This window comes from Hyaena hyaena, unplaced genomic scaffold (assembly GCF_003009895.1).
Source record: "Hyaena hyaena isolate Hyena2069 unplaced genomic scaffold, ASM300989v1 scaffold_9, whole genome shotgun sequence".
Lineage (NCBI taxonomy): Eukaryota > Metazoa > Chordata > Mammalia > Carnivora > Hyaenidae > Hyaena > Hyaena hyaena.
Genome location: NW_024080641.1, coordinates 1,943,504 through 1,969,931, shown reverse-complemented (window position 1 = coordinate 1,969,931; position 26,428 = coordinate 1,943,504). Strand labels below are relative to the sequence as shown.

The 26,428-nt window shown below is 54.0% G+C and overlaps 2 protein-coding genes across 4 annotated transcripts; one reads left to right on the top strand and one right to left on the bottom strand.

Moving 5' to 3' along the window:
- Positions 1 to 471: 471 nt before the first annotated feature.
- On the bottom strand, positions 472 to 7,866 carry TULP2 (TUB like protein 2). Of its 2 annotated transcripts, XM_039245988.1 has the most exons (13): positions 7,802 to 7,866; positions 7,501 to 7,667; positions 7,005 to 7,056; positions 6,483 to 6,600; positions 5,788 to 5,925; positions 5,417 to 5,533; positions 4,336 to 4,457; positions 3,369 to 3,677; positions 2,425 to 2,537; positions 1,572 to 1,686; positions 1,390 to 1,488; positions 976 to 1,147; positions 472 to 631 (listed from the first exon to the last, which is right to left on the bottom strand). In XM_039245988.1, exons 2-13 carry the CDS (start codon positions 7,530 to 7,532, stop codon positions 498 to 500), a joined length of 1,521 nt encoding a protein of 506 aa, XP_039101919.1. In that variant the 5' UTR covers positions 7,533 to 7,667; positions 7,802 to 7,866; the 3' UTR covers positions 472 to 497. The 2 variants fall into 2 exon arrangements, with proteins under 2 accessions (XP_039101919.1, XP_039101925.1); XM_039245994.1 differs by lacking the exon at positions 7,005 to 7,056.
- Positions 7,867 to 8,379: 513 nt separating this feature from the next.
- Positions 8,380 to 26,007, top strand: NUCB1 (nucleobindin 1). 2 transcript variants are annotated; one of them, XM_039246006.1, is made up of 13 exons: positions 8,380 to 8,466; positions 8,874 to 9,007; positions 10,985 to 11,092; positions 13,995 to 14,127; positions 17,295 to 17,398; positions 20,199 to 20,384; positions 20,667 to 20,757; positions 23,410 to 23,468; positions 23,724 to 23,816; positions 23,902 to 23,994; positions 24,315 to 24,485; positions 24,942 to 25,038; positions 25,156 to 26,007. In XM_039246006.1, the coding sequence occupies exons 2-13, from the start codon at positions 8,885 to 8,887 to the stop codon at positions 25,266 to 25,268; spliced, it is 1,371 nt and encodes a 456-aa protein (XP_039101937.1). In that variant the 5' UTR covers positions 8,380 to 8,466; positions 8,874 to 8,884; the 3' UTR covers positions 25,269 to 26,007. The 2 variants fall into 2 exon arrangements, with proteins under 2 accessions (XP_039101937.1, XP_039101928.1); XM_039245997.1 differs by lacking the exon at positions 8,380 to 8,466 and adding an exon at positions 8,536 to 8,720.
- The last annotated feature ends 421 nt before the right edge of the window (positions 26,008 to 26,428 follow it).

Here is a 26,428-nt window from a genome sequence, read left to right as displayed (position 1 = left end):
AACTTCGGCTCAGGTCATGATCTCATGGTTGGTGGGTTCGAGCCCTGCATGGGGCTCGCTCAGAGGCTGGAGCCTGTTTTGGATTCTATGTCTCCCTCTCTCTCTGACCCTTCCCAAGCTTGCGTGCTCTCTCTCTCTCAGAAATAAATAAAACATTAAAACAATTTAAAAAAGAAAAAGAAAAATCACGGTATATTCAGGATACCTTGATCTGACCCAGCTGACCTGTGCCTACACTTTTCCCTTCTATGGAGCTTTTCTCCTTCGTTGCAGAGGAGCATTTGGGTTTTTTGTGGTTTAAGACCCATCTCCCAGGAATGTGAGTCCCAGGAAAGCAGGTGCTGGTGAAAAGCCCACTCCCTGAATCACACAACTGGGCATCCAGGCAGCACACGAGGTGTTGGTTAATTGTAAGGTGGTGCAAAAGAAGTCATGCTGAGGCCCTTCCTCCCAATGAGCAGGCACGGAAGCTGATGAGGGTATGGTATTTCATTGGATTACTCACATGCCAGCTTCCCATCGAAGCTGGACAAGCAGATGGCAAAGGCTTGGAGAGGGCAAAGCGGGAAGCGGAAGTCCATGGTGAACGTGTCGGGGGCCACGCGGCCAAACTGGAGCACAAGGTAGTTAGCTGAGGACGAGGAGCATGAAGTAGTTAGTTGAGAACGAGGTCAGGATCTAAGCCCAGCCGCACCCCTCAACTCCTTTCCGCGGTCCTCTGAACTTCCAGAACTACCCAAAGGCTGCGCGGCACGCCCGTTAAGACCAGAAACCCTCGGAGGGGCGTTTAAAAAACTACATTAAAAAAACTGCATTTCCCAATAGGCTTTGCAACAGCGAGGAGCCGCCCCTGCTTAGAAAAACGCTCAAGTGCTGATGGGAGGAGTAGTTCATGTCCGCTCATGCCACCCTCCAACCGCCCCCGCCCCGCCCCTTTACGGCCCCGCCCAGGTAAACCGGTTCTTAGGAGCTCACGGTCATCTGGATGCACAATCTGGAAGTTCTTGACCGAGGCCCGAGTGACCCGACCGTGAAAATTGAGTACGTAGGCGCCGCTCTCGTCGCTCCACGATGGGGCTTTGTTTTGCAGCAGGACCAGTCCCTGGCTAGATCCTCGTTGGAGGCGACTCAGTAGTGACTCTTGTTCCTAGAAGATACCGTAGGGGGCGTGGCTAACCTACCACCAACGAGCCTTTTCCTCCGGATGCAGATTTTTGAGTCTCTAGTCTCGCTCCCTTGGGAAACATAGAAGTGTAACAAAGTCCCTCTGGCTTCACATATGACCTTCTGCAAACCATGACCCTCCCCCTTCTTCCTTAGGACCTATGGGCGGTCCCCCAGACTTTCCTCTCGCACTGACCCAGGGATTCTCAACCTTAGCCCACTCACGTTTTGTGGCTGCACGATGATTCTCTGGTTCTGGGCATCGATTCCTGGAATGATCACAGTCATTTTCCGGGGCCCTCGGAATCCCAATACGTTGGTCTCCTGCGGGAATTATGCTCAGGTTGGCCTGGCTCTTTCTCCCTCCCTCCCGTCCTGCTTCATTCTCTCGTCTCCTGGAAACTCACATAGCACACAGCCCCCAGCTCCTCTCTGATCCGAGCGGTCTCCGGGACAAAATTCTTCCTCTCAGGATTCACCCCATTGTCAAAGATGGTGAACTTGGTGCCCAGGACATTAGATCTGCTCCAGGAGCGGGGTGGTCAGAGTAAAAATAATAATTACTGTTTTGCTGCACCTTGAGTGCTTTCCCACTGTCATCAACTCTTCCAATTAACCCTCTACTTGAGACTTAAGTTTAGTGTTCGTGTATCCACAGTCCCAGCCCCTTTGTTTCTTTGATAAGCCATGACTGTCAGCCCCCTGCCTTAGCTTTTTAGGAACATTCTTCCCCCAAAGATGCAAGAATGCATGCATTACATTACATACATACATTACAGCCCTCTCCCACAGGAATTAAGGAGTCCCACCCCTCCTTGCCTCTCCAGAAGTCAAATGTCTTTTTTAGTTTTTTTTTAGTTTATTTATTTTGAGAGAGAGAGAAAGAGAGAGAGAGAATCCCAAGCAGGCTTCGCATTGTCAGCACAGAGCCTGACTTCACGCTCAATCTCACCAACCATGGGATCAGGACCTGAGCCGAAATCAAGACTCCGGCGTTTAACAGACTGAGCCACCCAGGCACCCCCAGAAGTCAAATGTCCTAAATGTCAATCTCTGCTCCAAAGCCCTGGTCCTATTTCCAACCACCCTGGGGCTACCACCTGAAGAAATACAGAATCCATCAGTCTGTAAGGCAAAAGGTCCTAGAACAGGTGGAAATTGTGCTCTGTAGACTTCTGGGAAATGTAGTTCACTCGTCCCCCGTCACTGCTGCCATTCCCCCCGACACCCGTTTTTCACACATATCAGGGTTCTGCCCACCTGACTTTACCCACAAAGTTGTCCCCATCCCGAGACAGGTCTGTGGGGTCCAGGGAAATGAGGTAATTAGAGGTTTTGCTCCGTTTTCTCTTGCGCCCAGCCAGGAGGAAGTGCTGTGGGTAGGAAGAACAGCCCATCAGAATCAATTTCTGGTATCTGGCTAGGGTCAGGGGTCCAAGACAAGGAAACGCCATGTCCCCAAGACAGAGGAGAGGGTAATGGAGCAATAAGCATCTCGAGACTTGCCAGGAGATGTGGCTCTCACTGAAGGAAGTCATCAGCTAGGTCCAGAAGGGGCGTTTCACGTCTTAATATCCCTTCCGCTATTGGGTCCTGGGTCAGGACTGAGCACAGGCAGAGGGGAGCCTAACTGTGGCAAGGCTGGGTGGCTTTGGAGATTACGGAAGAGCCTCACTTGGACTTTGGTAGGCATTTTATCGGGGAAAAGTCTGGCACTACTGAGAAAGGAGAAAGCCTCTTTTTGGGAGAGTGCCTTGAAAGAGACCACCACACGGTGTGGGAACTGGCCAGCTTGCGAGGGACAAGGCCTGGCTCTAGGGGAGGGGCTTGGTTCCGGGGGGCGGGGCTTATCCAAGGAATGGGGGCGGGGGCGCTGATAGATAAGAAGGTTCAATAAGGGGACAGACTTGGACAGACACAATGGGGCTAATACCTCGAGAGAGTATGTAAGGGGTGGAGTTTTGGACCCTGACTTTGAGATGGGCGGGCTCATCTCAAGAGTGCACGAGGCTTAGTTATGAGGTTGGTTAGGGCCACTGAGAAAGGAGCCTAGTTCTATGAAGGACGGGGCTTGGCGTTGGACTTCACAAGTCCTAGCTCAACGAGAGCAAGACCTGGAACCGTTTAAGTCCTGACCTCGCTCAGAAAGGGGCGGGACTTGCCCCTGGGAGGTGGAGCTTAATCAAGAGGCTGTCAGACCGCACCTTCCGGCCGTCGGCCGCCTCCAGGTAGAGATAGTAGAAAGGGAACATGCCCTTGTCTACCCCGCGCTTGTCGCGGCTGATGCGGCACTGCACTGTGCGGCCGCGCAGCGCCGGCCGCAGCACATACGCTTCCATGTCTTCTCCCAGTCGAGGGCCTGGGGCGCGGGGAGGCGAGCGGGACGAGCTCCCTACACCACTGCTGTCTGCGCCGCTCTCGCCTTCCGGGGTCCCTGACACCTCCTCTTCGGCCGCTCCTGGGGAGTTCACGGTAGACTGCGACTCCTCTTGTTTCTCTTGCGAGTCTTCGCCCTAGCCCACGCGCCAAATTCAAATTCAGGGGACAGAGCTGAGACCCGCCCCCACCCCAGACCTGACAACTAGTGATTGGCCATGCCAGCTCAGGGTTACGCCCTCCCTCAATCACGTCCTCTGCCTACTGGCCAAGCATCTTGGCCACCTGCTGATTGGCCAGTACCTCCAAGGGGCCCACCCAGCCTAGCCCTCAGCATCTGTTCATTGGTTACCACTAATAACGTCCCTCTGAAGCCACGCCCACTCGATCAACCGCTAGGAGAATCCTTTTGAAAGCACTGTCCGTTCAGTTAAAACCAGTGATGATTCGGTCTAGTAACATATAATACGGCCCAGATCCACCCAATTGAAACTACTTAACTTACTTCCATCAAAAGCGAGTGCCAATTGGCTCTTCTCTATCACTGTTTCACCCTCTCTCTCCAAAGCTCGCTGCGTTTTGGTGGGCTGGATTTTAATGTATGTGCTTACACAAATTTAAATCCTCTAGATTGGGTTCGTAAATGGTACACAGAGAACTACTAGCCCAATCATAACAGGTTCCACCCACCAGTAAAAAGGGCCTCTGACTGGGCTGCAGAGTTTTACGCCCACCCACTCTCGAGTCCCAGGTTAGCCTTTCTGCTATCTCCTGAGCGTCTGTGCCACCTCCCACCTCTTTGGAGGCCAAGTCTCCACGTCCCCCGTCACCATCCATTCCAGGGTTTGGTCCTGGACTGGGTGCCTCATATTCATCTCCAACATCCTGGGATTTGCTCTCTTCCTGTGCACTGGCCCCTAAGGGGTGGAAGAAGCCATGAGACTTGGCTCAGGACACCTGGATCCCAGGAACTCGGGACAAGGTCACCTGGAAAAGGCCAGATATCCTGGGTTTCTGGCCTCTTCGTATTACCCAGCACACTCACTTTCCATATCCTCTTCCTCCCCCATGTACACTGGCTGAGAAGCCTCTAACTACCCTGGATCTAAGGACAGAGAGGGGTTAGAGTCCTCGGTTTCCCTTCTCCCAAAGACCACCTCAGAGAGACTGGGAGCTAAAAAGGGGCAGAGGAATGAAGTTTGGGACGATAATTATTGGGGCGCCCGTGTGGCTCAGTCAATGAAGCCTCCGACTTTGGCTCAGGTCATGATCTCAAGGTCCACGGGTTGGAGCCTGGAGCCCACTTCAGATTCTATGTCTCCTTCTCTTTCTGCCCTTTCCCTGCTCGTACTCTCTCTCTCTTTCTCAAAACAAACAAACAAACATTAAAATTTCTTTTCAAAAGGAGTCCTGCTATTGGATCATTGGTCATGTCATGAGAAGAGAAGGAACTGTGATACAATATCATTAAGAAATAAAAAGTAATAAAGTACTGATAATGCTACAGCCTAAATGAACATTAAAAACATGCTACGCAAAAGAAGCCAAAGATCATATACTATCTTATTCGATTTAAATGGAATGTCCAGAATAGGCAGATCTAAAGGGATAGATTAGTGGTTGCTTAGGGCTGGAGGTATGAGGTGTGTATGTTGGGGGGTAGGGGATGTCACTGCAAAAAAGGTACAGGGTTTCTTTTGGGATAATGCTAATCTTCTACAATTGAATGTGGCGATGGTTGCTCATCTCTGTAAATATACCAAAAAGCATGGGATTGTAAACTGTTAATGAACGAATTGTATGGTACGTGGAATATATTTCAATAAAGCTGTTACAAAGAGGGGAAGAGGATTTCACCCAGTGTCCCCGAAATTACCAGATCGTTTGCGGGGTGGCCAACCCCTGCGTCGAGTCCCCAGAGGCTCTTTGTGAGGAGGTGGAGAAGCGGGAACATCCTCCACGGACACTTCCTCCAACTCCGGATCGGAACTCTCTGGTAGCCAGGAGAAGGAGAAGGGACTAGAGACCAGGATGGCTGGGCAGGGCAGGGGGAGGGGAGCCTGGAGATTCAGGTTCCTGAGTGTTGGAGAAGGAGTTTCAGGACCCAGATTCTGGTGTGAGGGATGACAAAACCCAGGGTGGGCTGGACTCCTGGGTCCTTTCGAGAGAAAGTTGGAGGTTCCAGAGTCCTGAATTCTGGTGGGAGTGTAGTTCTGGGCTATAGGAGGTCCAAGGACTCGAGATTACCTGCTTCTGTCGGCGAAGCCAATGGGCCACGCTCGCCGCTGCCATCTCCACCGCAGATCACGATACCCAGGGCACTGTGAACACCAGAGCGCAGATGTGCCTCTGGCACGTTCTCTTGGAGGAAAGGGTTCCCAAGGCCTGGGAAAAGGGGCAGCGGGGCCCATTAACACGATGTACAAATTCCATCCCTCTGCGAAGATCTGCTTCCTCACAGACTCCCAGGTACCGTCCTTGATTGACCATCCAAACCCCTGAGACCCATTCAGAACGCAAACTCCATCCTAAGGCTCAAGCAAGCACAGCCCTGCGGCTAAATTGTTGCAGACTGTGGGGGCCCACAATCCCACAGGGGGCTCTCGGTCTCTAAATTATCCCCACGCTTTGTTTAATTCCAGCCTTCATTCTCTCCTGACGGAGGAATCGAGTCCTTAGGGCTTTTCCAGGCCCCGCCCCCGAACTCCAAGAAGCCCAATCAAGAGAGTCTCTCCGGCCTCACCTCCCAGACGGACCAAGCCCCGCCCCCGCGCTCTTGCTTTCGCGCCGCTGAGCTCACACTGGTCCTGCTCCTGGGTCCCCAAGGGTCCTGCACTGGGCTCTTCTGGATTCCGCTCGGCCCCATCCCAAGTTCCCACAGACCCCTCCCTCCAGACCTAGGCTCCTGCCGTCCACTGAGAACTTTCCCTCACCGCTGTCACCTGCAATGCGCTCCTCCCGCCGCCATGGTCCCCGGGGCCGCAGAGAAGCGTCGGGATTGGCCTGAACCATGAGGGGCTCTTGGCGCTTCCGCCGCTGCTTCTTCTCAAAAAGCCTCCGCTGCAGGGGTGGAAAGGGGGTGAGGGGTGGGGGCCAGGAACCGGACAGGAAGACAGGGGTGAATAAGGGCCTGAGGCAAGGGGAGGCATGCGTGGGAAGGAGAGTCCAGGAATCCAGACTCTCAGCGCCTCAGCCCCTCCTTCCTCAGATCCAGGAGTCCTCCCGCAGGACCCCAGCAGTCCTGCCCCCCAGAACCTTCATTCCTTAGAAATTTGGGATTCTCGTCACCAAGGTTTGCTTGTTTACGATCCCAACTTCCTATTTTCTCATTTCCCAATTGCACACTTGAGGCTTGGAGGGAGCCAAAGAAAGGGGGCCAGGAGTCCCGGAGCGAGTCCTGGGGGTGGTGCTCCTGGAAGCTATGGACAAGGGAAGAGGGTGGGCAGGACTCCCGGGCATAGTACCTGCTGTTCCAGCTTCTGGAGCCTCATGGCGGCCGGCTCATCCCCCAGAAGCCTGAGAGAGGTGCAGGCTCATGGTGACAGCAAGCAGGGCAATACCTCCCCCCCCCCCGCCCCGCCCCATCGCTTCCTTCCCTAACCCCCTCCCATCCCAACATCCCCCTCCCTGCCCTCGCGAACTGCCCAAGAGCCTCTCCTTCCCTTCCTTCTCCCACCCAAACTTGGGGTTCTGAGCACTTGTGAGGTCACAGAAAAGTTCCGAAACTTTTTCCCCAGCATTGGCCTGTCTGGAATCCAGGAGTCAGAGATCCCAGGCCCCTCCTTGTCAGGACTCAGGAGTCCAGGCCCCCCGGCCCCTTACTGCTAGGCTGATGGTGCCGAACGAACTGGCCAACATGGGTATGAAGCCAGAGTTGAATGGGTGTGGGCATAATCACACTTTGAGTTCCTCCTGCACCCCCATTTCCCCATCCCTGCCCACCCTGCTCTCCCCACTCACTCTTTCTTCCATGTGTCATTCTCCTGAGACATCCTGGAGAAGCAAGACTGAGGCGTCAGGACACAGATCAAACGTCCCAGCGGACTCTGTCTGTCCTCTAACACCCGATCGTATGCTTTGAATCTTCTCCTGGACGCAGGCAGCCCGAATTCCAGGGACCCAGCAGCCTGTTTGCAGCTTGCATTACTTTCGGGGGCCCAGGAATCCGGTTCTCTCTCCCCCAAATAGCTAACTCTTCTATACTCAGGCATAGGAACGTAGGACCCTGGACCCCCAGGGACTCCAGACCTCCAGCACCCACCTGCCTGGGATCCTGGAAACTCCTCTCCTCTTCCCTGCAGAGAGGCTTTTCACATTCAAGCCTCACCAACAAAGTAATGACCCCTGGCCTCCAGCTGCAGCCAGGCAACCCTGCTCGGGGGTTCTGAATTGGAACGGCATGCAGATGCTCCTTAAAGGGACCCGAGAGAGCCAGCACCACAGGGTCGCTCTCTCACTCTCTCTCTCTCTCGGCTTATATATTAGAAACGTATAAGATGACCAACAGCTACCGACTGATCTGTAACTGGCAGCCACTTCTTGGGGGAAAAAATAAATGGGAAAACTACAACAGCCGTGAGGCGAAGGGGCCCGAGAGGCCCGCGGAAGTTGCCTCATTTTCCACCTGCCTGCAGGGAATTGTAGTTCTCTTTGAAATCCTCCGCTTTCCTTTCGCCTAAAAGGCAGGAAATGCGGCGTCAAGGGGTAGAGCTTCCGAGAAAGGAGGAGAGCCTTTCGAGAACAGGCTAGCGACTTCCACGAGGGGCGGGCCGCTAGACAGGGTCCAAGGGGCCCGAAGCCAGCGCGGACCAATCAGGCCGCCGAGGGCGGGTCCTCTGCGGGAAAGTGGGCGTGGCCTAGGGGGGAAATCACCGGAACGCACCGGAGGTCCGAGCCCGGGAAAACGCCCTCTGCGGTGAGGGAAAGGTGAGCGGCTGCGGGGGTCCTAGACGGGGTCCTGGGGAGGGGCGGGAGGAAGGGACCCAGAGGGCTGGAAAGCTGGGTCTCGGGGAGGATGGACTGAGCACCAGTACTTGTAGACCCGGGCGAAAGAGGAGGCTGGGGGGTCCTGGACCTTTGGTTCTGGGGAAGGGGACTGAGATCCCGGATTCCTGAGTCTGAGAGAAGAAGCTGGGTGCTGGGAGCCCGGACTCCTGGGTCTATGGAAGGAAGAGCTGGAGGTTCGGAATCCCGTGTCCCGGGAAACGAGACGCTTTGAGGCTTGACTTTTAGATGGGGGGCGGGGGGCGGGGGGACGACGCTGGGGGCCCAGACTCCTGGGTCCAGGGGAGTAAACGACTTGGGACAAATATCCACCCCTCTGCCCCCCACAGGCCACGTCGCCATGCCTTCCTCCGGGCCCCGCGCTGTCTTCCTCCTGCTACCGCTGCTGCTGCTGAGTGTTGTTTTGGCGGTGCCCCTGGAGCGAGGGACGCCCCAGCAGGAGACCCCTGCGACCGAGAGCCCCGTGAGTGGCCCTGCCCTCCTCTCCAGCCAGGTGTTTGCAAGTGGTACTACAGTTCCCGCAAATCTCTGTCGCCCCTGGGTGGATACTTCCCCCAGGGTTGCAGCCTGGAGTTTGACATTCTTTGCAGTCCCGGTGCTTTTGATGTTGTGAAAAACGTGGGGGGGGGGGGGCTGCATATTTCTAAGTCCCTGGCTCTGAGCTGTGGGAAATCAGGTCAGATTTTAAGTGACAAATCTGCATTAACCCCTACCTAAACCTCTATTCGTTTAAGCCCCCCCCCCAGCAGGAATCTGGGGAAAAAGAACTACATTTCCCAGGAGCACCTGCAGCAGGTGGTGTTAGCCAACTGGAGTGTTCTCAGTTCATGGAGTGCCTAGGAAGGGACATGTAAACGGCCCATATGTTAATTCCAGCATGTGTTTATCAAATGCTAGGAAGCCTTCCGGGTCTTAGGAATTTGGAACTTTAAACCTCTTCTCAAGGCCAAGGTCCTGATTTGTGGCCTGAATCTGCCCATAGCGCCTATCAGTAAAGGGCATGTTACTATCTCTGGAACACTCGTCTCTGTTTGGTGTGGCGGTCCTGTCCCGACCTTGTGAATTAGGCTGCTGCTTTGTGAAACCTTTGCTGACACAGAAGGACACCTTTGAGTCCCCTTTCCCTTCATTCATTGCACACATTTCTTGAGTGCCTCCTATGATCAGGCCCATTGCTGCTGCAGCCCCGTGCCCTCAGGGACCAGCCTCACCTCGCCAGGAAGCGACCATTGGGGCTCCCTGAGAACGGACACCAGAGTGATAGTCAAGGATGTCAGGTCACGAGCTGAAATCTGAAGTGCAGAGAAAAGCATTCCAGGCAGAGGGAACAGCCTGAGCAATGGCTGTGTGGTGGGGAAAGTAGAGTGAGTGGAAGGGCATGGAGGTGGCCAGTGTGATTGGAGCAGAGTGAGCCCAGGGGCCGATTATTCAGAGCGTCAGTGGGTACTCGTGTTTTTTTTTTTTTAACATTTATTTTATTTATTTATTATTCTTAATGTTTATTTTTGAGAGAGCAAGAGAGAGACAAAGCACTAGTGGGGGAGGGACAGAGAGAGAGGGAGACACAGAATCTGAAGCAGGCTCCAGGCTCTGCAGTGTCAGCACAGAGCCCGACGTGGGGCTTGAACCCACGAGCCATGAGATCATGACCTGCGCCGAAGTCAGATGCTCAACCAACTGAGCCACCCAGGCGCCCCAATGTTTATTTATTTTTGAGAGAGAGAGAGAGCACATGTGTGAGTTGGGGAGGGGCTGAGAGAGGGGGAGACAGAGGGATCTGAAGTGGGCTCTGTGCTGACAGCAGAGAGCCTGATATGGGGCTTGATCTCATAAACAGTGAGATCATGACCTGAGCCCAAGTCAGAAGCTTAACCGACTGAGCCACCCAGGCGCCCCTTATTGCCTGTTTTACAATGGAAGAGTGAGGCCCAGGAAGAAGAGTGTGCTGACCACGGGGCAGGTCTGGGTCCAGGAGCCTAGTGATTTTTGTCGGTCTTGGTCACCTGCTATATCCCCTGTAACGGTCCCCGGCACGCAGTAGGGGCTCAGTGAGCACTTGACAAATGATGAATGAGTGTGTGTCTCACTACTTGCCAACAAGTACTCGTGTGTCAGCTCTAGGCACCCACTCCGTGCTCAGGGGTGGGCTGGGTGTTTACCCATGTGATTTTCACTTGGTCTCCACTGCAGGCCTGGGAAGGGAGGAATGCTGTGGCCCAGAAGATGAGGCAGGTAGCCTGCGGTCACAGAGCAGAAGGGGATTGGACCTGGGGTCGGCTGGCTCCGAAGCCTTTGTCCCATGGCGCAGGCCTGCCCCTTGCTCCAAGCGGGGCGTCTCTGGGTCCCTCAGCAGGTGCCCAGGGGAGCGGGGCCTGGGTCCTACCTGCAGGGAGGAGCCGGGGGGGGGGCTGGGCTGCTACCTTCATCCTTGTCGCCCTAGGACACAGGCCTGTACTACCATCGGTACCTCCAGGAAGTCATCAACGTGCTGGAGACGGATGGGCATTTCCGCGAGAAGCTGCAGGCTGCCAACGCAGAGGACATCAAGGTGTGGCCCGGGTGCGAGCCAGATTCAGCAGGGGGAGGGGCGGGGGGAGGAGCCAGGGGAAGGAGGAAGGGTGCCTGCCCAGAGGACAGAGTCCAGGCAAGGACCCGATTTTCAAGAGGCCACGTGTCCCCAGTCCTCATAAAACCGAGGCAGGGAGGCACGTCTTCTGGGTGCCGCACGGCTGGGAGGGGGTTTGAGGAACACCGAATGTGTGGTTAAGCGTGGGAGCGGAGGACACAGGCTCCTTTGCACCCTGTGTGAACGCACCTCGCCGTGCCTCAGTTTCCCTGTCTGTAAAACAGGCTGACCTGCATTACAGGGCTCGGGTTAGGATCATCCAAGGGTAAGATGCACAAAGGGCTGAGACAGGCCGGGTAGCGGCCCTTGGCCCTGCCGTGTGAGTGCTGGTTCCATGGAACGTTCGATGTACTGCATTGTGCTCAGGAAGAATGCAAAACCCTAGAGGTGCTGGGAACACTAGACTGGCATCACCTCCAGCTCGTGTAAGGCCTCCAGAGGGGCTGAGGTAATCCTCATTGTTTTTTAAGTTTATTTATTTTGAGAGAGACAGAGCGCATGAGCTGGGGGAGGGGCAGAGAGAGAGAGAGAGAGAGAGGGAGGCAGACTCCCAAGCAGGCTCCACGAATTGAGCACAGAGCCCGAGGCGGGGTTCAAACTCATGAAACTGAGATCATGACCTGAGCCGGAATTAGGAGTCAGACGCTTAACTGGCTGAGCTCAGACCCCAGCTTGGAGAGGATGCTGCCTTCCCGGTTCCGTTCCTCCTCCTCCACCCCCCTCACCCCCCACCCCCCACCCCCCACCGCCTCCCTGTTCAGGTGCCTCCCGGAGGCTCTAAATGCCTCAGCCCAGGGCACAGGGCCTGGGACTGGTGGGAAGGTGGCCCTGGTCCCCCAGAACATCCAGCTCTTCCTGGCCCAGTGCTTATCTGGCCCCCAGTGAAGGATGGGCAGAAGCAGAGACTGTAGAGCCCCACCCCTTCCACTGCCCGGCTGGCAGAGCCCAGGTTCAAGAGCCTGTCATCAAACTGGCCCAATGCCACACAACTGGAAAGCGACCTTGGAAAGGGCTCGGCCAGGGAGGCGGGCAGGTTCGGGACTGGGACATTGCCTGCCTTCAAGCCAGCTCCTCCTTATGCACTCAGGGCCAGGGCCCGTACCCTCTGTGCACGCACTGGGTCCTTTCTGCGAAAATGAGGAGGCTGAGCCAGATGTGGGGCTCGAACTCACAAAATCGCAAGATCATGACCTGAGCGGAAACCAAGAGTCAGACGCTTAACTGTCTGAGCCCCCCAGGCGCCCATGGTTGAGGCCCGGAGCAGGAAAGGGATGCAGGGGTGCCAACCTACTACCCTCGCTGTTTGAGGGCCCTCGGACAAGTGGCTTCTTCACCAGGGCCTCAGTTTATCTGGCTGTAAAATGAGGTTGTAGGCAGGATTAGGGGACAGACCCAGGGAGTCCGGCACAGGGCTTGGCCCATAGTAGATGCCTCACTGGCTTTGGTGAATGTGACTGTCGCTACTGCCTCTCGAGAGCCACGCCTCCTGCGGGCTGGAGAGACCACGTGAGTCTCAGGTGACTGAGAAAGCAAGCTGAGCAATGACAGATAGTAGAGGGTGCTGGGGAGGCCCCAGGGAGGGCCAAGTCCAGTCTGACAAGTGAGAGAGGGCTTCTAGAAAATGGGTGGCCCTGAGTGAGGTTTGAAGTCTCACCAGGAAGGTCTGTGGGGTAGAAGTTACGGTGGGGGTGGGGCAGCGGCTTTTCAGACAGTGGGAGCTGTGTGTGCAAATGAAGCATTCTGGGGCGGCTGGGGGGCTCAGTCGGTTAAGTGTCCAGCTTCAGCTCAGGTCATGATCTTGTGGTCCGTGGGTTTGAGCCCCGTGTCGGGCTTTGTGCTGACAGCTTGGAGCCTGGAGCCTGCTTCCGATTCTGTGTCTCCCTCTCTCTCCACCCCTCCCCAGTTTTGACTCGGTCTCTCAAAAATAAAATGTTAAGGGAAAAAAATTTTTTTAATGAAGCATTCTGGTACCTTCCGCCACCTGCCAGTGGTTTCTTATAACGGACCCAAAGGAGAGAGGGGATGCGGCTGGAGAGATCCGTACGTGTAGGATCTTGAGCGCCAGTCCCAGCGATTCTGTCCTGTGGGCCCTGGGGAGGCTTGGCAGTTGTGAGCAGGACAGGGGCGGGGTTAACTCCAGGAAACAGACATAATTTGCAGTGACAGTCGAGGGGGCCCAGGGAAGCCACCTCTATCAGCAGTGTGTTGCCATCTGCTTTGAGTGTTTGTTTTTAAAGTTTATTTATTCATTTGAGAGAGACAGTGTGAGCGGGAGAGGGGCGGAGAGAGAGGGAATGAGAGAGAATCCAAAGCAGGTTCTGTACTGTCAGCGCAGAGCCCCGTGCGGGGCTTGAACTCATGAAATTGTGAAAGCATGACCCGAGCCCAAACCTAGAATCAGATGCTTAACCGACTGAGCCCCCTAGGCACCCCTGCTTTGAGTTTTGAAGGGCAGTGAGGATCTGCTTAGACTTGAAAAGTGGTGGCAGGGGAGAATCCGAGGCAGAGTGGCCAACCAGCAAGTGCAAAGGGAAGGAGGTAGGAAGGAGCCTTGAGTGTAGGCGCCAATGCCCTGTTAGTGCTGCTGGAACTGAGTGCTATTCGTTGGATGACGGGAGACGGGGCTACGGAAGTGGGCAGGGCCTCGAATGAGGGCCTGGAGTTTTTTCTCTGAGGCTCTGGGGGCAGGTATGGGGTCTGTCAGTTTTCCAGGCATCGAAAAGCTGGTAGAAGGTTCCAGAGAGGGCAGAGAAAGGACGAGGTCGCCCAGTGTGCCCCCTCCCAGTCCCCCAGCCTGACCTGCGTCCCCTCCCTATTCGGGCAGAGCGGAAAGCTGAGCCGAGAGCTGGACTTTGTCAGTCATCATGTGCGCACCAAGCTGGACGAGCTGAAGCGGCAAGAGGTGTCGCGGCTGCGAATGCTGCTCAAGGCCAAGATGGATGCTGAGCAGGAGCCCAGTAAGTGGGGGCAGGTAGGGTGGGATGGCCTCCCTCGTGGGGACTCACTCCCTGCCCCAGAAAACACACAGAGACGATTGATCGATTTTTCTTTCTAGAACATTCTACTGCTAACATAACTGATTGGGAGGTTGTTTGTTGTTTGTTTTTTGTTTTTAATGTTTATTTATTTTTGGGAGAGAGATAGAGCATGAGCTGAGGAGGGGCAGAAAGAGAGGGAGACCCAGGATCCGAAGCAGCTCCAGGCTCCGAGCTGTCAGCACAGAGCCCTATGCGGGGCTCAAACCCACGAATTTGAGATCGTGACCTGAGCCAAAGGCAGACACTTAATGGACTGAGCCTCTCAGTTTTTTGGGGTGTTTTGTTTTCAGTTTCTTTTTTTTCTTTTCTTTTCTTTTTTAAATCATGGTGATTCAGAATTTTGATGTAACTTCCAACTTCCAGAAAAAAGTTGCAAAAATCATGCAAAAAGCTCCCGAATACCCTTAACCCACATTCTCCAGATGTTAGCTTTTTTCTAGTTGCCTTTCAGTCACATTTGCAAGTTCCTCTTAGACTGTTCTCCTTTCCCCCTCTTTCAGTGTGATTTTCCTCTGAGCCACCACATTCTCCTGCATAACCACAATGGGTGATCAAAGTCAGGAAGTTTCAAAGGGTACACTGTATTTTTCCTTGCTTTGTTATTCTCTATCTCCTCTGCTGGGAAGGCATTTTTATCCGAGATTATATTTTATAGTCTAATTATTTGGCTGGGAAAAAGAAAGAAGAAATGTACCTGGAGGAGAAAGGCAGTTTTAGATTCTAAGATCCCACCCAGTGTCTTTTGTTTTAATGTTTATTTATTTTTGAGAGAGAGAGCACAAGCAGGGGAGGGGCAGAGAGAGAGGGAGACCCAGAATCCAAGGCAGGCTTCAGGCTCCGAGCTGTCAGCACAGAGCCCGACGTGGGGCTCGAACTCACAAACCGTGAGATCATGACCTGAGCTGAAGTCAGATGCTTAACCAACTGAGCCACCCCGGCACTCCAGATCCCAGCCAATTTCTAACAATCCCAGAGAGGATTTGTCAGAGTGTGTCTGAACCACAGTATTTCTTTCTTTCTTTTTTTTTAATGTTTGTTTATTTTTGAGAGAGAGAGAGAGAGAGCATGGTTGGATGGGCCCGAGTAGGGAAGGGACAGAGTAAAGAGGGAGACAGAGGATCCGAAGCAGAGGCTCTGAGCTGTCAGCACAGAGCCTGACTTGGGGCTCAAACTCACAGACCCTTAGATCATGACTTGAGCTGAAGTCAGACGCTTAACTGACTGAGCCACCCCGGCGCCCCCACATTATTTATTTTATTTTTTATTAAAAAAAAAAATTTTTTAACATTTATTTATTTTTGAGGGACAGGGAGACAGAGCATGAGCAGGGGAGGGGCAGAGAGAGAGAGAAGGAGACACTGAGTCCAAAGCAGGCTCCAGGCTCTGAGCTGTCAGCATAGAGCCCGACACCAGGCTCGAACTCACGAACTGTGAGATCATGTACGATGTGAGCCGAAATCGGCTGCTTCACCGACTGAGCCCCCCAGGCGGCCCACATTATTTCTTTTAATAGCTTTATTGAAATACAATTCACACGTCATATAACTTACCCATTTAATGGGTACCATTCATTGGTTGTTATTGATTCACAGGTATGTACCACCATCACCATTATAATCCCCCCCAAAATCAAACCCAGAACCCCTCGGCTATCACCCCCCACCCAGCCTCTGCAACCAGCCCCCTACTTCTGGTCTCTGGATTTACCTATTTCTGGACATGTAAATGGAATCCTACCATCCATGACCTTTCGTACCTGGCTTCCTTCACTTAGCACAATGTTTTCAAGGGTCAACCGAAATGTGCCATGCGTCAGTCCTTTGTTCCTTTTGAGGGATGAGTAATATTCCACCGTGTGGATGGACCACACTGGGTTTATCCATTCGTCAATCGATGGGCTCCTCGGTGGTGGTTTGCCCCGCTTTGGCCATGATGGAGCGGTGGCTTTATACTTACTGTAGCTTCGTGGCGTGTCCTGGGCCGCTTGGGCATCTTCCCGCCTGTCGCTAAGTGTAAGAGCAAGCCCCCTTTATTGAGATTCACCCCCTCCTCTCCTTTCATCTCCGGACACCCCAAGGGGCTCCCGTGTTACGGATGGGGTCGCCGAGCGTTGGTGGATGGCGTGGATGGCATTGAGGGCCACCAGGAGAACCGGACTTTGTTTTCATTTCTTTTTTTTTTTTTCTTTGTTTTCATTTCTGTCAGACTCCATTGATCCATTGAGCAAACATGCCTCGAGCTCTGCTGTGTGCTGGGTACCAGGCAGCCTCCTCTGTATTACATGCCCATGCCTCCTCTGTCCTTCTGTTTTATTTATTTATTGTATTTGTTATTTGATTTAATGAACTAATTTATTTATTTTGAGAGACAGAGAGAACCTGTGGGGGAGGGGCAGAAAGAGAGAGGAGAAAGAGAGAATCTCGGGCAGGCTCTGTGCGCTCAGCACAGAGCACCATGTGGGGCTCATGAACCGTGAGGTCATGGCTTGAGCCAAAGTCTATCATTCAACCAACTGAGCCACCAGGCGCCCCTGTTTATTTGTTTTTTTGAGGGGAGGAGGCTGCATTCCTTTGCTAGGACCTGCTATAACAAAAGTGCCACAGACGGGGGTGGCCTTAACGTGAGAGATTTATTGTGTCACAGCTCTGAAGACCGGAAGTCCAAGATCAAGTTGTGGCAGGATTTGTTCCTTCTTTTTTTAAGTGTATTTATTTATTTTGAGAGAGAGAGAGAGAGAGAGAGTGTGTGCGCGCGCGCATGCGCATATGAGTGGGGGAGGGCAGATAGAGGGAGAGAGAGAATCCCAAGCAGGCTCCATGCCATCAGCACAGAGCCCGGCGCGGGGCTCGAACCCACGGACCATGAGATCATGACCTGAGCCAAAGTTGGACCCTTGACCGACTTGAGCCCCCTGGGTGTGCCCCCCCCCACATGCTAGTTATTACTACGGTTATTGTTATTTTAAACTGACCTTTAGGGCACCTCTAACCCAGGACAGAGATTTTAAACGGAAGAACATTCCATGAGGTGTTCTTTTGGGGGGAGGGTTGTTGCTGTTGATTGCTTACTGTGCCTCCCTCACCCAGGTGTGCAGCTGGATCACCTGAGCCTCCTGAAGCAGTTTGAGCACCTGGACCCCCAGAATCAGCACACGTTCGAGGCTCGGGACCTGGAGCTGCTCATTCAGACGGTAGCCGCGAAGGGGCCCGCAGGCAGAGGACTGAGGGAGGCTTTGCGGCAGGGGAACAGGGAAGGGAGCCTGGGACGCGAGCCTGCCCGCCCCGGCCTGGTGTTGTCTGAGGCCGGTGGCCGCAGAGGCCCGGGTGGTGCCCCGGAGGCTTCCCCAGAATCTCTCTGGGAAAACAGGTACGGGCAGGTGGGCTTGACCCAGTTCAGACCTTTCAAATTGCCCCTTGGCTTTGTCCTTCCCATATGACTTGTGGAGGTGGGGTTGTGGGACTGTCCCTTCTGTGTCCTTGTGGGAGGCAGAACAATGGCCCCCCAAAGATGTCATACCATATACATCCTTTTTTTTGAGAGAGAGAGAGCGCGCACAAGTGAGCGAGGGGCAAAGAGATGGGACCTTGCTTTCTTCCTTTCTTTCGTCTCCACACCCAGTGTGGGCCTTAAACTCACAACCTGGAAATCAAAAGTCCTACGCTTTCCCGACTGAGCCAGCCAGGCACCCCTAAATGTGTATTGTTTTCAGCCACCAAATTTATGATAATTTGCCCCAGCAGGCATAGGAGTTAATAGAGTCCTTATCTGAGAAATAGGATCTCCAGCCCAGCCTCATGAGGAAGGCCAAGGGCCACGGGGTTTGGAGTGGAAGAGGATGCCCACACCTGCCCCTGCCTCTCCCCTGCTCACCTTCTTTCTGCAGGTCCTCAACACCCCCAGCACAAACCCCCTCCCTCCACCTGGCCTGAGCCGTGTTTTTCTGATCTCCTGGAGCTCCATCTAGTGGCTGTGGAGATAATAGCAGCAGTCATTTGAGTCCATTTCTGGCCTTGGACTCCGTCCCTGAGGGATGTTTTTGCCGCTTATTTCTAGAATATTCTAGAAACTGTCCATTTTCCCCCAGTCCCGCTGCTATCCTAGTTTTAATGCTCATCATTTCTCACCGCCAGTTCCTCACTGGGCTCCTTGCTTCTGCCTTCCAAGTTCACCGGCCAGACTCTTCAACCTAGCACTCTTAACATTTGGGGCTGAAATATTGTGAGAGAAGTCTGGTGCATTGTATGATGTTTTAAAAAAGTTTTTTTAATGTTTATATTTATTTTTGAGAGAGACAGAGACAGAGCGCAAGCAGGGGAGGGGCAAAGAGAGAGGGAGACACGGAATACAAAGCAGACTCTGAACTTCAATGACCGTGAGATCATGACCTGAGCCAAACTTGGATGCTTAACCGACTGAGCCACCCAGGCGCTCCCATTGTATAGTGTTTAGCCGCATCCCTGGTCTCTCCCCACTCGATGCCTGTAGACCTACCCCTGTTGTAGCAACCAGAAATGCCCTCAGACATTGACAGTGGCGTCCTGTGGGCCACAGTCTCCCCACGTTAAGAACCCTGCTGTACCCTCTGTTCCCCACATAACAGCTGTGTTTATTCCCTGTGCTGCCCAGGAACGAATTACCTCAAACTTAGCAGCTGAAAACAACATGAAATTCTTATCTTACAGTGTAGATCACACCTTACCGGGTGTGTGAGGTTGCTGTGGCTGCTGTGACAAATTACCACAGACTCAGTGGCTTAAAGCAGCAGAGATGGGGGCCACCTGGCTGCCTCAGTCCTTAGAACACGCAACTCTTGATCTGAGAGTTGTGAGTTCGAGTCCTACGTTGGGTGTCGAGATGACTTAAGATTTTTTTAATTAAAAAACAACAGAAATGTATTCTTTCTCTGTTCTGGAGGCCAGAGGTCCAAAATCAGTATCCCTGAGCCAAAACCTTGGTTTTGGCAGAGCTGTTCTCTTTAGAGGCTATGGGGGAAACCTCCTTGCCTCTTCTAGCTTTCGGAAGCTACCAGCCTTCAGCTTGTAGATATGTCACTCCAGCTTCTGCCTCCATTGTCACACGGCCTTCTCCCTGTGTCTCTCTGTATCTTCTCTGTGCCCTTCTTCTAAAGATACCACTCATTTGGATATAGAGCCGACACTAATCTGGTAGGACATCGTTGTAACTAATTAAATCTACAAAGTCCTATTTCCAAATAAGTTCACATTCCGACATTCTGGGTGGACATGAATTTTCTGGGGGGATACTATTCAGCTCAGTGTAGTATCGCTATCTCTAGCTTACAGGGGAGGAAATGGAGGCACAGAGAGGCTAAGCAACTTGCCCAAGATCACACAGCCAAGTGGAATTTGTTCACACACCAGAGCCTGGATTTGAACCCTGGACAAAACAATTAGAGACCCAGAGCTCTTTACTACCTAGCTGTATTGCTGTCCGTAGTCCACCTCATATGTTGTTCCTTATTGCTTATACCTCCAAGATCTTTATTTTTAAGTGATCTCTGTATGCAATGTGGGGCTCAAATTCACAACCCCCAGATTAAGAGTCCACCTACTGAGCCAGGCAGGTGCTCCTGTTCCTCCGAGATCTTGAGATTGTGGAGGACTCAAAAGATGTGGGTCAAAGCCAAGGAGTGCTTAGCTGTCTCAGTCAGAAGAGTGTGCAACTCTTGATCTCGGGGTCATGAGTTCGAGCCCTGTGTTGGGTGTAGAGATTACGTAAATAAACTTGAAAAAAATAATCATTACTGCGTAACCATCCTAATCTCCTTTGAGCAAATAGAGGCGGCTCTGTTATGGGACAACAGTGGGTCACAGAGATCAAGAACTGAGCTCAGGACATGGAGCCCAGGACTGGATGGAGGTTGGGGTGGCCCTTGACCATGTTCAAGGCTGAGGGCTTGGAATTTGGAGGTTGAAAATGAGGGCCTGTGCGCGGCGGTGAGATGAGAATGACCGTCTGCCTTTCCCCAGGCCACCCGAGACCTTGCCCAGTACGACGCAGCCCATCACGAAGAGTTCAAACGCTACGAGATGCTCAAGGAACATGAGAGACGCCGTTATCTGGAGTCACTGGGAGAGGAACAGCGAAAGGAGGCAGAGAGGAAGCTGGAAGAGCAACAGCGGCGGCATCGAGAGCACCCCAAAGTCAATGTACCTGTAAGGACCCCCTTTTGTGCCCACCCCATAACCAAGTTCAATTCTCCAAGCGCCGTTAAGATGAACAAGTAGCTAAAGAACTACAACTCCCAGCAGGCCCTGAGGCTAAAAGTCCCTTTAAATATGCCCAGCCACTCCAGGGACTGCTGGGAGTTGTAGTTTTGGGGGTTTGTTTTGGTTGGTTGGGTTTTTTTCACTCTCTTGCTTGAGGGAAATGACATTTGAGGGATGGGGGCAGACCCAGACTTCTTCCTCATGAGCCCATGGCTCTCCCTTCCACAGGGCAGCCAAGCCCAGTTGAAGGAGGTGTGGGAGGAGCTGGATGGATTGGACCCCAACAGGTTTAACCCCAAGACCTTCTTCATACTGCATGGTAAGGTGGGGAGGGAGCCCCAAGACCCAGGCTGAGCCCTGAGCCTCTGACCTTTCTGAGGCCTGAATACTAAGGAGGGAGCTCAGGCAGCGGGGCTCAGGCAGGCCAGAGAGATCTGAGCCCATCTCGCCTGCTGGTCTAGAAGGCTACACCTCTGCCCAGGGCTGGGATCTTCTATAGAAGAGCTAGTCCTCCTTTTTGGGACACACCAGACTTCTCGGTTCTCGGAACTGGCCGATGTCCACCAAGTAAGTGATCCAGGCTTGGCCAGGCCTGGGCCCCAACTCCCACAGCAGCCCAGGAGCCCTATTGCCAAGGGTGGACTGCGCCGTCATTGCTTCTGGGACCTAGGTCCCCTTCATTTTCTTCCCATCTAGAAACATAGCTTGCGGTTGCCAGGCCGTCTCAGATGTGCCTTGGACCCTGTCTAACCCTAACCCTAACCCTAACCCAGAAGCTGCAGGCGGTCAGCAGGGCTTAACAGGGCATGACTCATTCGTTCAGCTAACATTTACTAAGCTCTGTCTAAAGACCAGGCTTCATGGAGACCTCATGGGTACCGCTGTGAACAAAACAAAGTGCCCCCTCTCACAGAGCCAGTGATCAGGCGAACAGCTCACCCTGTTTTTCAGTGACTGATTCTGTCTCTGTGAATTTGACTGTCCTAGCTCCTCCACATAAATGGAATCCTCTAGCATCTGTCTTTTGTGTGACTGGCTTGTTTTATGTAGCATCATGCCGGAGAACTGAATTCCTCATTGTACGTGATCGTTATTCATTTAAGTCTCACGTGTCCCCTGTGGCTAGTGTCTGCCATATTGGGTGGTGCAGCTCTAGAGAGTTGACATTTGAACTTAGACCTCAGTGAAGGGAGGTTGAACCTTGCAGATATTGGGGGGAAGAATGTTCTCGGTGGAGGAACAGCAGACACACACAGGGAAGAGGGAATGTGGGTTTCCAAGGTAACAGCAGCCCGTGTGCTCCGAGCCTTCTGGCCGGGTTAAGGAATTTGGATTTTATCCACTTTGGGATCGGACACCACAAAAGGGTTTTGAGTAGAGGACTGATACCATCTGCCTTAAGGGTTGACAGAATCCAGCTGGCTGCTTGTGTGGAGGACGGGCTTCACAGGGCCAGGGTCAAACCCAGGAGAAGGCTGGAGACGCTGGTGGCTGCCCCATGGGAAGGAGGGAAGAGTGATTGGATTCTGGATTTATCTGGAAGGTCAAGCTGGTAGGACTCACAGATGGACTGGATAAGGAGTATGAGTGAACAAAAGGGTCAAGTTGACTCCAAGGTGTTTGGCCCCAGCAACTGGAAGGATGGATGAGGAAGAGCAAACATACTTGGCAGGGGAACTTGGAAGCCATGTCTGTTCAGGTCAAGTTGGAGATGTCTGTTGGACATTCACGCGGAGATGAGAGTTGGGGGTCGGGTATTCAGGGGTCGAGGCAGCTCGTGGATGGCACTGGAAGCCGAAGGGTTGGAGGAACCCATCTTGCAGAAGCGCTGGCCCATCAAACTAGTTTTGTAACGATGGAGAATGTTCCGTCCCACCAAAGATGGCAGCCACCAGCTACATGCAGCTACTGAATGCTTTACATGTACGAAGTGGGACTGATTAAGATTTTTATCTTAATTTAAATTTAGGGGCGCCTTGGGCGGCTCAGTCGGTTGAGCATCTGCCTCTTGATCTCAGCTTAGGTCTTACTCTCAGGGTCATGAGTTCAAGACTCACATTGGGCTCCATGCTGGGCGTGAAGCCTACTTAAAAAAGTAATAATAATTACACGTAAATAGACTATAAAGCTAGTGGCTACCAGGTTGGACTTGAAGATTAGCTGGACAAGAGGTCCCAGAACTGAGCTCTGGGTGCACCAATATGTAGCATTCAGGAGGAGGACGGAGCCAATGAAGGAGAATGAGGGCATCTGGAGAAAAGAGAATGATGTTCTAGAAGCCAAGGGCAGAAAGTCCAGTAAAATGTGAATTAAAAATTAACCATCGCCACGGCCCCTGGCTGGCTCAGTCGGTGGAGCGTGCAACTCTTGATCTCGGGGTTGTACACTTGAGCCTCACGTTGGGTGTAGAGATTGCTTTCAAATAAAATCTTTAAAGAAATTAACCATTGGATTTGCAAGGTCAGAGTTCTTGGCCATCTCTGAAGGACCAGGGTGGGTGCTGATCTGAGTGAGCAGAGGAAGGTAGACAGTGAACATGGCCCGTGTGGCTGAGAGGCCTGGAGCCCTGTAGCTGTAGAAGCTGAAAGGCAGGTAGAGGTGCCTCTGGCCTGGTTCTCTGGGCCCCTGACACCCTGGATCCTGGGCAAAGGGGTTGATCCTGTGACCAGATCACCAGGTGTTAGGGATCAAATCATCTTGAGTGACAACTGCCCCGAGGACCGTCCTGGTGAAGCCCACCTTCATTTACTCCATTCTTAGGGCCCCGGTTGGTAGGGAACGGGCTGACCTAGTGATGGGCCAATGGGATACTGAAGGTGGAAGGTATCACTCTATCGTTGGAGACCTAAGGATACCTGGCCTCTGATAACAGAGCCCACACCAGCCCCAAATTCCTTCTCTAGAAGGTTCCTCAGGGACCCGACCCACCCTGTACTCAGTCTCCCAAGATGCCTTGTTGTCTCCCCCTCAGATATCAACAGCGATGGTGTCCTGGATGAGCAGGAGCTGGAGGCCCTCTTCACCAAGGAGGTGAGCATCTTGGAAGCCATGGGTGCAGAGGAAGCCCAATCAGCTATATGTCCCCTTAGGTCCCCTGCACATCCTGGGGAAACTACAACTCCCAGCAGCCCCTGGAACAAAAAGAGGCTGCCGGGAGTGCCGGGGTGCCCCGAGGACTGCTGGAAGTTGAAGTTGCCTGCTTGTGTGTGTCAAGAAGTGGAGTAGCCTGGGAGGGAGGTTGCCCTGGACCCCTCAATGTGTCCTGCCTCTCACTTGCCCCCGCAGCTGGAGAAGGTGTATGATCCCAAGAATGAAGAAGACGACATGCGGGAGATGGAGGAGGAGCGGCTTCGCATGAGGGAGCACGTGATGAAGAACGTGAGAGGAGGGCCCGGGGACCACGGGGACGGTGGGGGCAGGGCTGGACGGGGGCCCAGCTCTGTCACTTACCCTGGCTCCCTAGGTGGACACCAACCAGGACCGCCTCGTGACCCTGGAGGAGTTCCTCACATCTACCCAGAGGAAGGAGTTTGGGGACACCGGCGAGGGCTGGGAGGTGAGCACGGGGGGATTCTCTGGGTCCTGGCTACCTCTGTGCCCCCAGCCCTGAGGCTTCGTTTACTGTCTGGGTCCCCTACCCTGGGTCTCTGCCTCCTCTGTCTCTGGGTTGTCTCCGTGCCGCCTCTGGGTCCCTGTTCTCCCCTTTCTCTGGGTCTTTATCCCCCTCCCCGGCTTGCACTCAGGCGTCCCCCGTCGCACGCATGGCCCTGGCCTCCCAGCCTCCCCCACACCTCCTCTGCTAGCGGTGCCCTCTCGGGCGTGAGTGGCCCCAGGCTGGCATCGGCCCGCTGACGGCCCCTGTCCCCTGCCCGGCAGACAGTGGAGATGCACCCTGCCTACACGGAGGAGGAACTGAGGCGTTTTGAGGAGGAGCTGGCGGCCCGGGAGGCAGAGCTAAACGCCAAGGCTCAGCGCCTCAGCCAGGAGACGGAGGCCCTAGGGCGCTCCCAGGGCCGCCTGGAGGCCCAGAAGAGAGAGCTGCAGCAGGTGACTGGCCGGGGAGGCTGGACCCGTCCTCTGAGTCTCTGGTGGTCTTTGTCTCGGGTGTTCAGAGGCTGGGAAGGCCCGTGGCCACTGTGTTCATCACTGGTAGAGCCTCGGGTGGCGACCGCCATCTTGAGTAAGGGCAGACGTGGTCCGCGTCCCCGACGGTTCTGTGGCTGCCATGTTGGATAAGGGCGGTGGCGCTGTAAGCAGGAAGGGAGGAAGAGGAGGCCAAGAACAGGGCGGGTTAGTTAGACTCAGCCCAGTTTCAGGGCCGGCTTCCCTGTCCCAAAGGATGACCCGAGCCGTGACCGAGGAGGGAGAGCTGGATCTTTTTAACTGTTATTAAGCTCAACTCAAGGGAGAAAAAAACAGGCCCATAGAGAAGGGGCTGGTTCACCACCACGGAGACTCGGTGCCTTACCCCCTGGCCTGTGCCATCTCCCCCACCCCCTGCAGGCCGTGCTGCAAATGGAACAAAGGAAACAGCAGCAGCAGAGCCACAGTGGCCCAGCCCCCGGCCCCGAGGGACAGCTCAAGTTCCACCCGGACACAGGTGCTCTGGGCCCCGGGCCACAGGGCGGGAGCGGGAGCGGGTAGCCGACCCCTGGGTCTGAGGGAGGAAGAGGTGGCAGAGACGTCTGCTGCTACCATTTCCCCCCTCCGTTTCCAGATGATGCGCCTGTCCCAGCTCCAGCCGGTGACCAGAAGGACGGGGACACTTCAGAGAAGAAGGTTCCTGATCAGCGCCCTGAGCTGCCCCAGTTGAATACCCAACACCTGTGATCCTCCTGGGACACCCCCCCCCCCCCCCCCCCCCCCCCCCGCCCAGCCGCACCCCCGATACATACACTCTGGGTTCCTGACGGGAAGGAGATGAGGAGTCTCAGTCCACCCCCTCTGGGGGCCAGTCCCATGCGGTGGCCTCCTGGGGGAGGGGAGGGCAGGGCGCCCACATCTGTCACCTCCGCCTCCACAGCCTCCCAGTCTGCGGCCACTTCTTGCCCGTCCCCTCCGAGGACTTACCTTCTCAGCTCTGTTCGGGGCCCTCACTGGGCCACCCTAACTTAGGGAAGCCCTCTCCCTCCAGGAAGGGTGTGCTTCGGGCCTGCCTCCCTAGACGGTAAGGCCTCAGCTGCGCAGGTTGGGGCCTCTGTGTCCCCACAGCTGCTGGAATTCTGCCTGCTGCCCAGCTTCTGTTGGTTTGCGAGGCTTGGGTGGTCCTTCGAGAGCTTTCCCTACCTTCCCCTTGCTGGGGTGTGAAAGCAGCAGAGTGCTCAGCCTAGCTGATTCGCTGGTAACTAGGACCCTGGTCTTCCAGTTGCCATGGCCTGGCCTCCGCTGGGCTCCTTGCCCCTCCCCCCCACAGTCCCAGAAGGGCCCTGGATCCAACCCTGCCCCAGGGTCAGGTTCCAGGCCCTCAGCCTCCTGTGGGGGGCCTCACCCTTTCTGGCCTTCTCTCCTACATCTCCCAGGTCTGCTCTCTCCTCCCGTTCCATCCAAATACAATTTCTGGAACAATCTATGCATCTGTCTTTGCATATGCTGTTCCCTCTGAAATCCCATCCCCAATTCACCTGCTAAAGTCCCCTCCTTTGTCTTTTTTTTAAGTTGTTTTATTTTATTTTTAAAGTTCATTTATTTTTGAGAGCGAGAGAGTGCACAAGTCAGGGAGGGGCAGAGAGAGAAGAGACAGAATCCCAAAGAAGCTCCTCGCTGTCAGTGCAGAGCCCGATGAAGGGCTCGAACTCCCAAACCGTGACATCATGACCTGAGTCAAAATGACGAGTTGGACGCTTAACCCACTGAGCCACGCGGGGCCTCAAGTCCTCGTTCTTTAAAATTCAATCCAAGCGTAATATCTGAGAGGCTCCAACCTGGCATCTTTTTGTCCTCTCCTGATGTGTCCAATGTGAGCGCACGCACACACACACACACACACACAC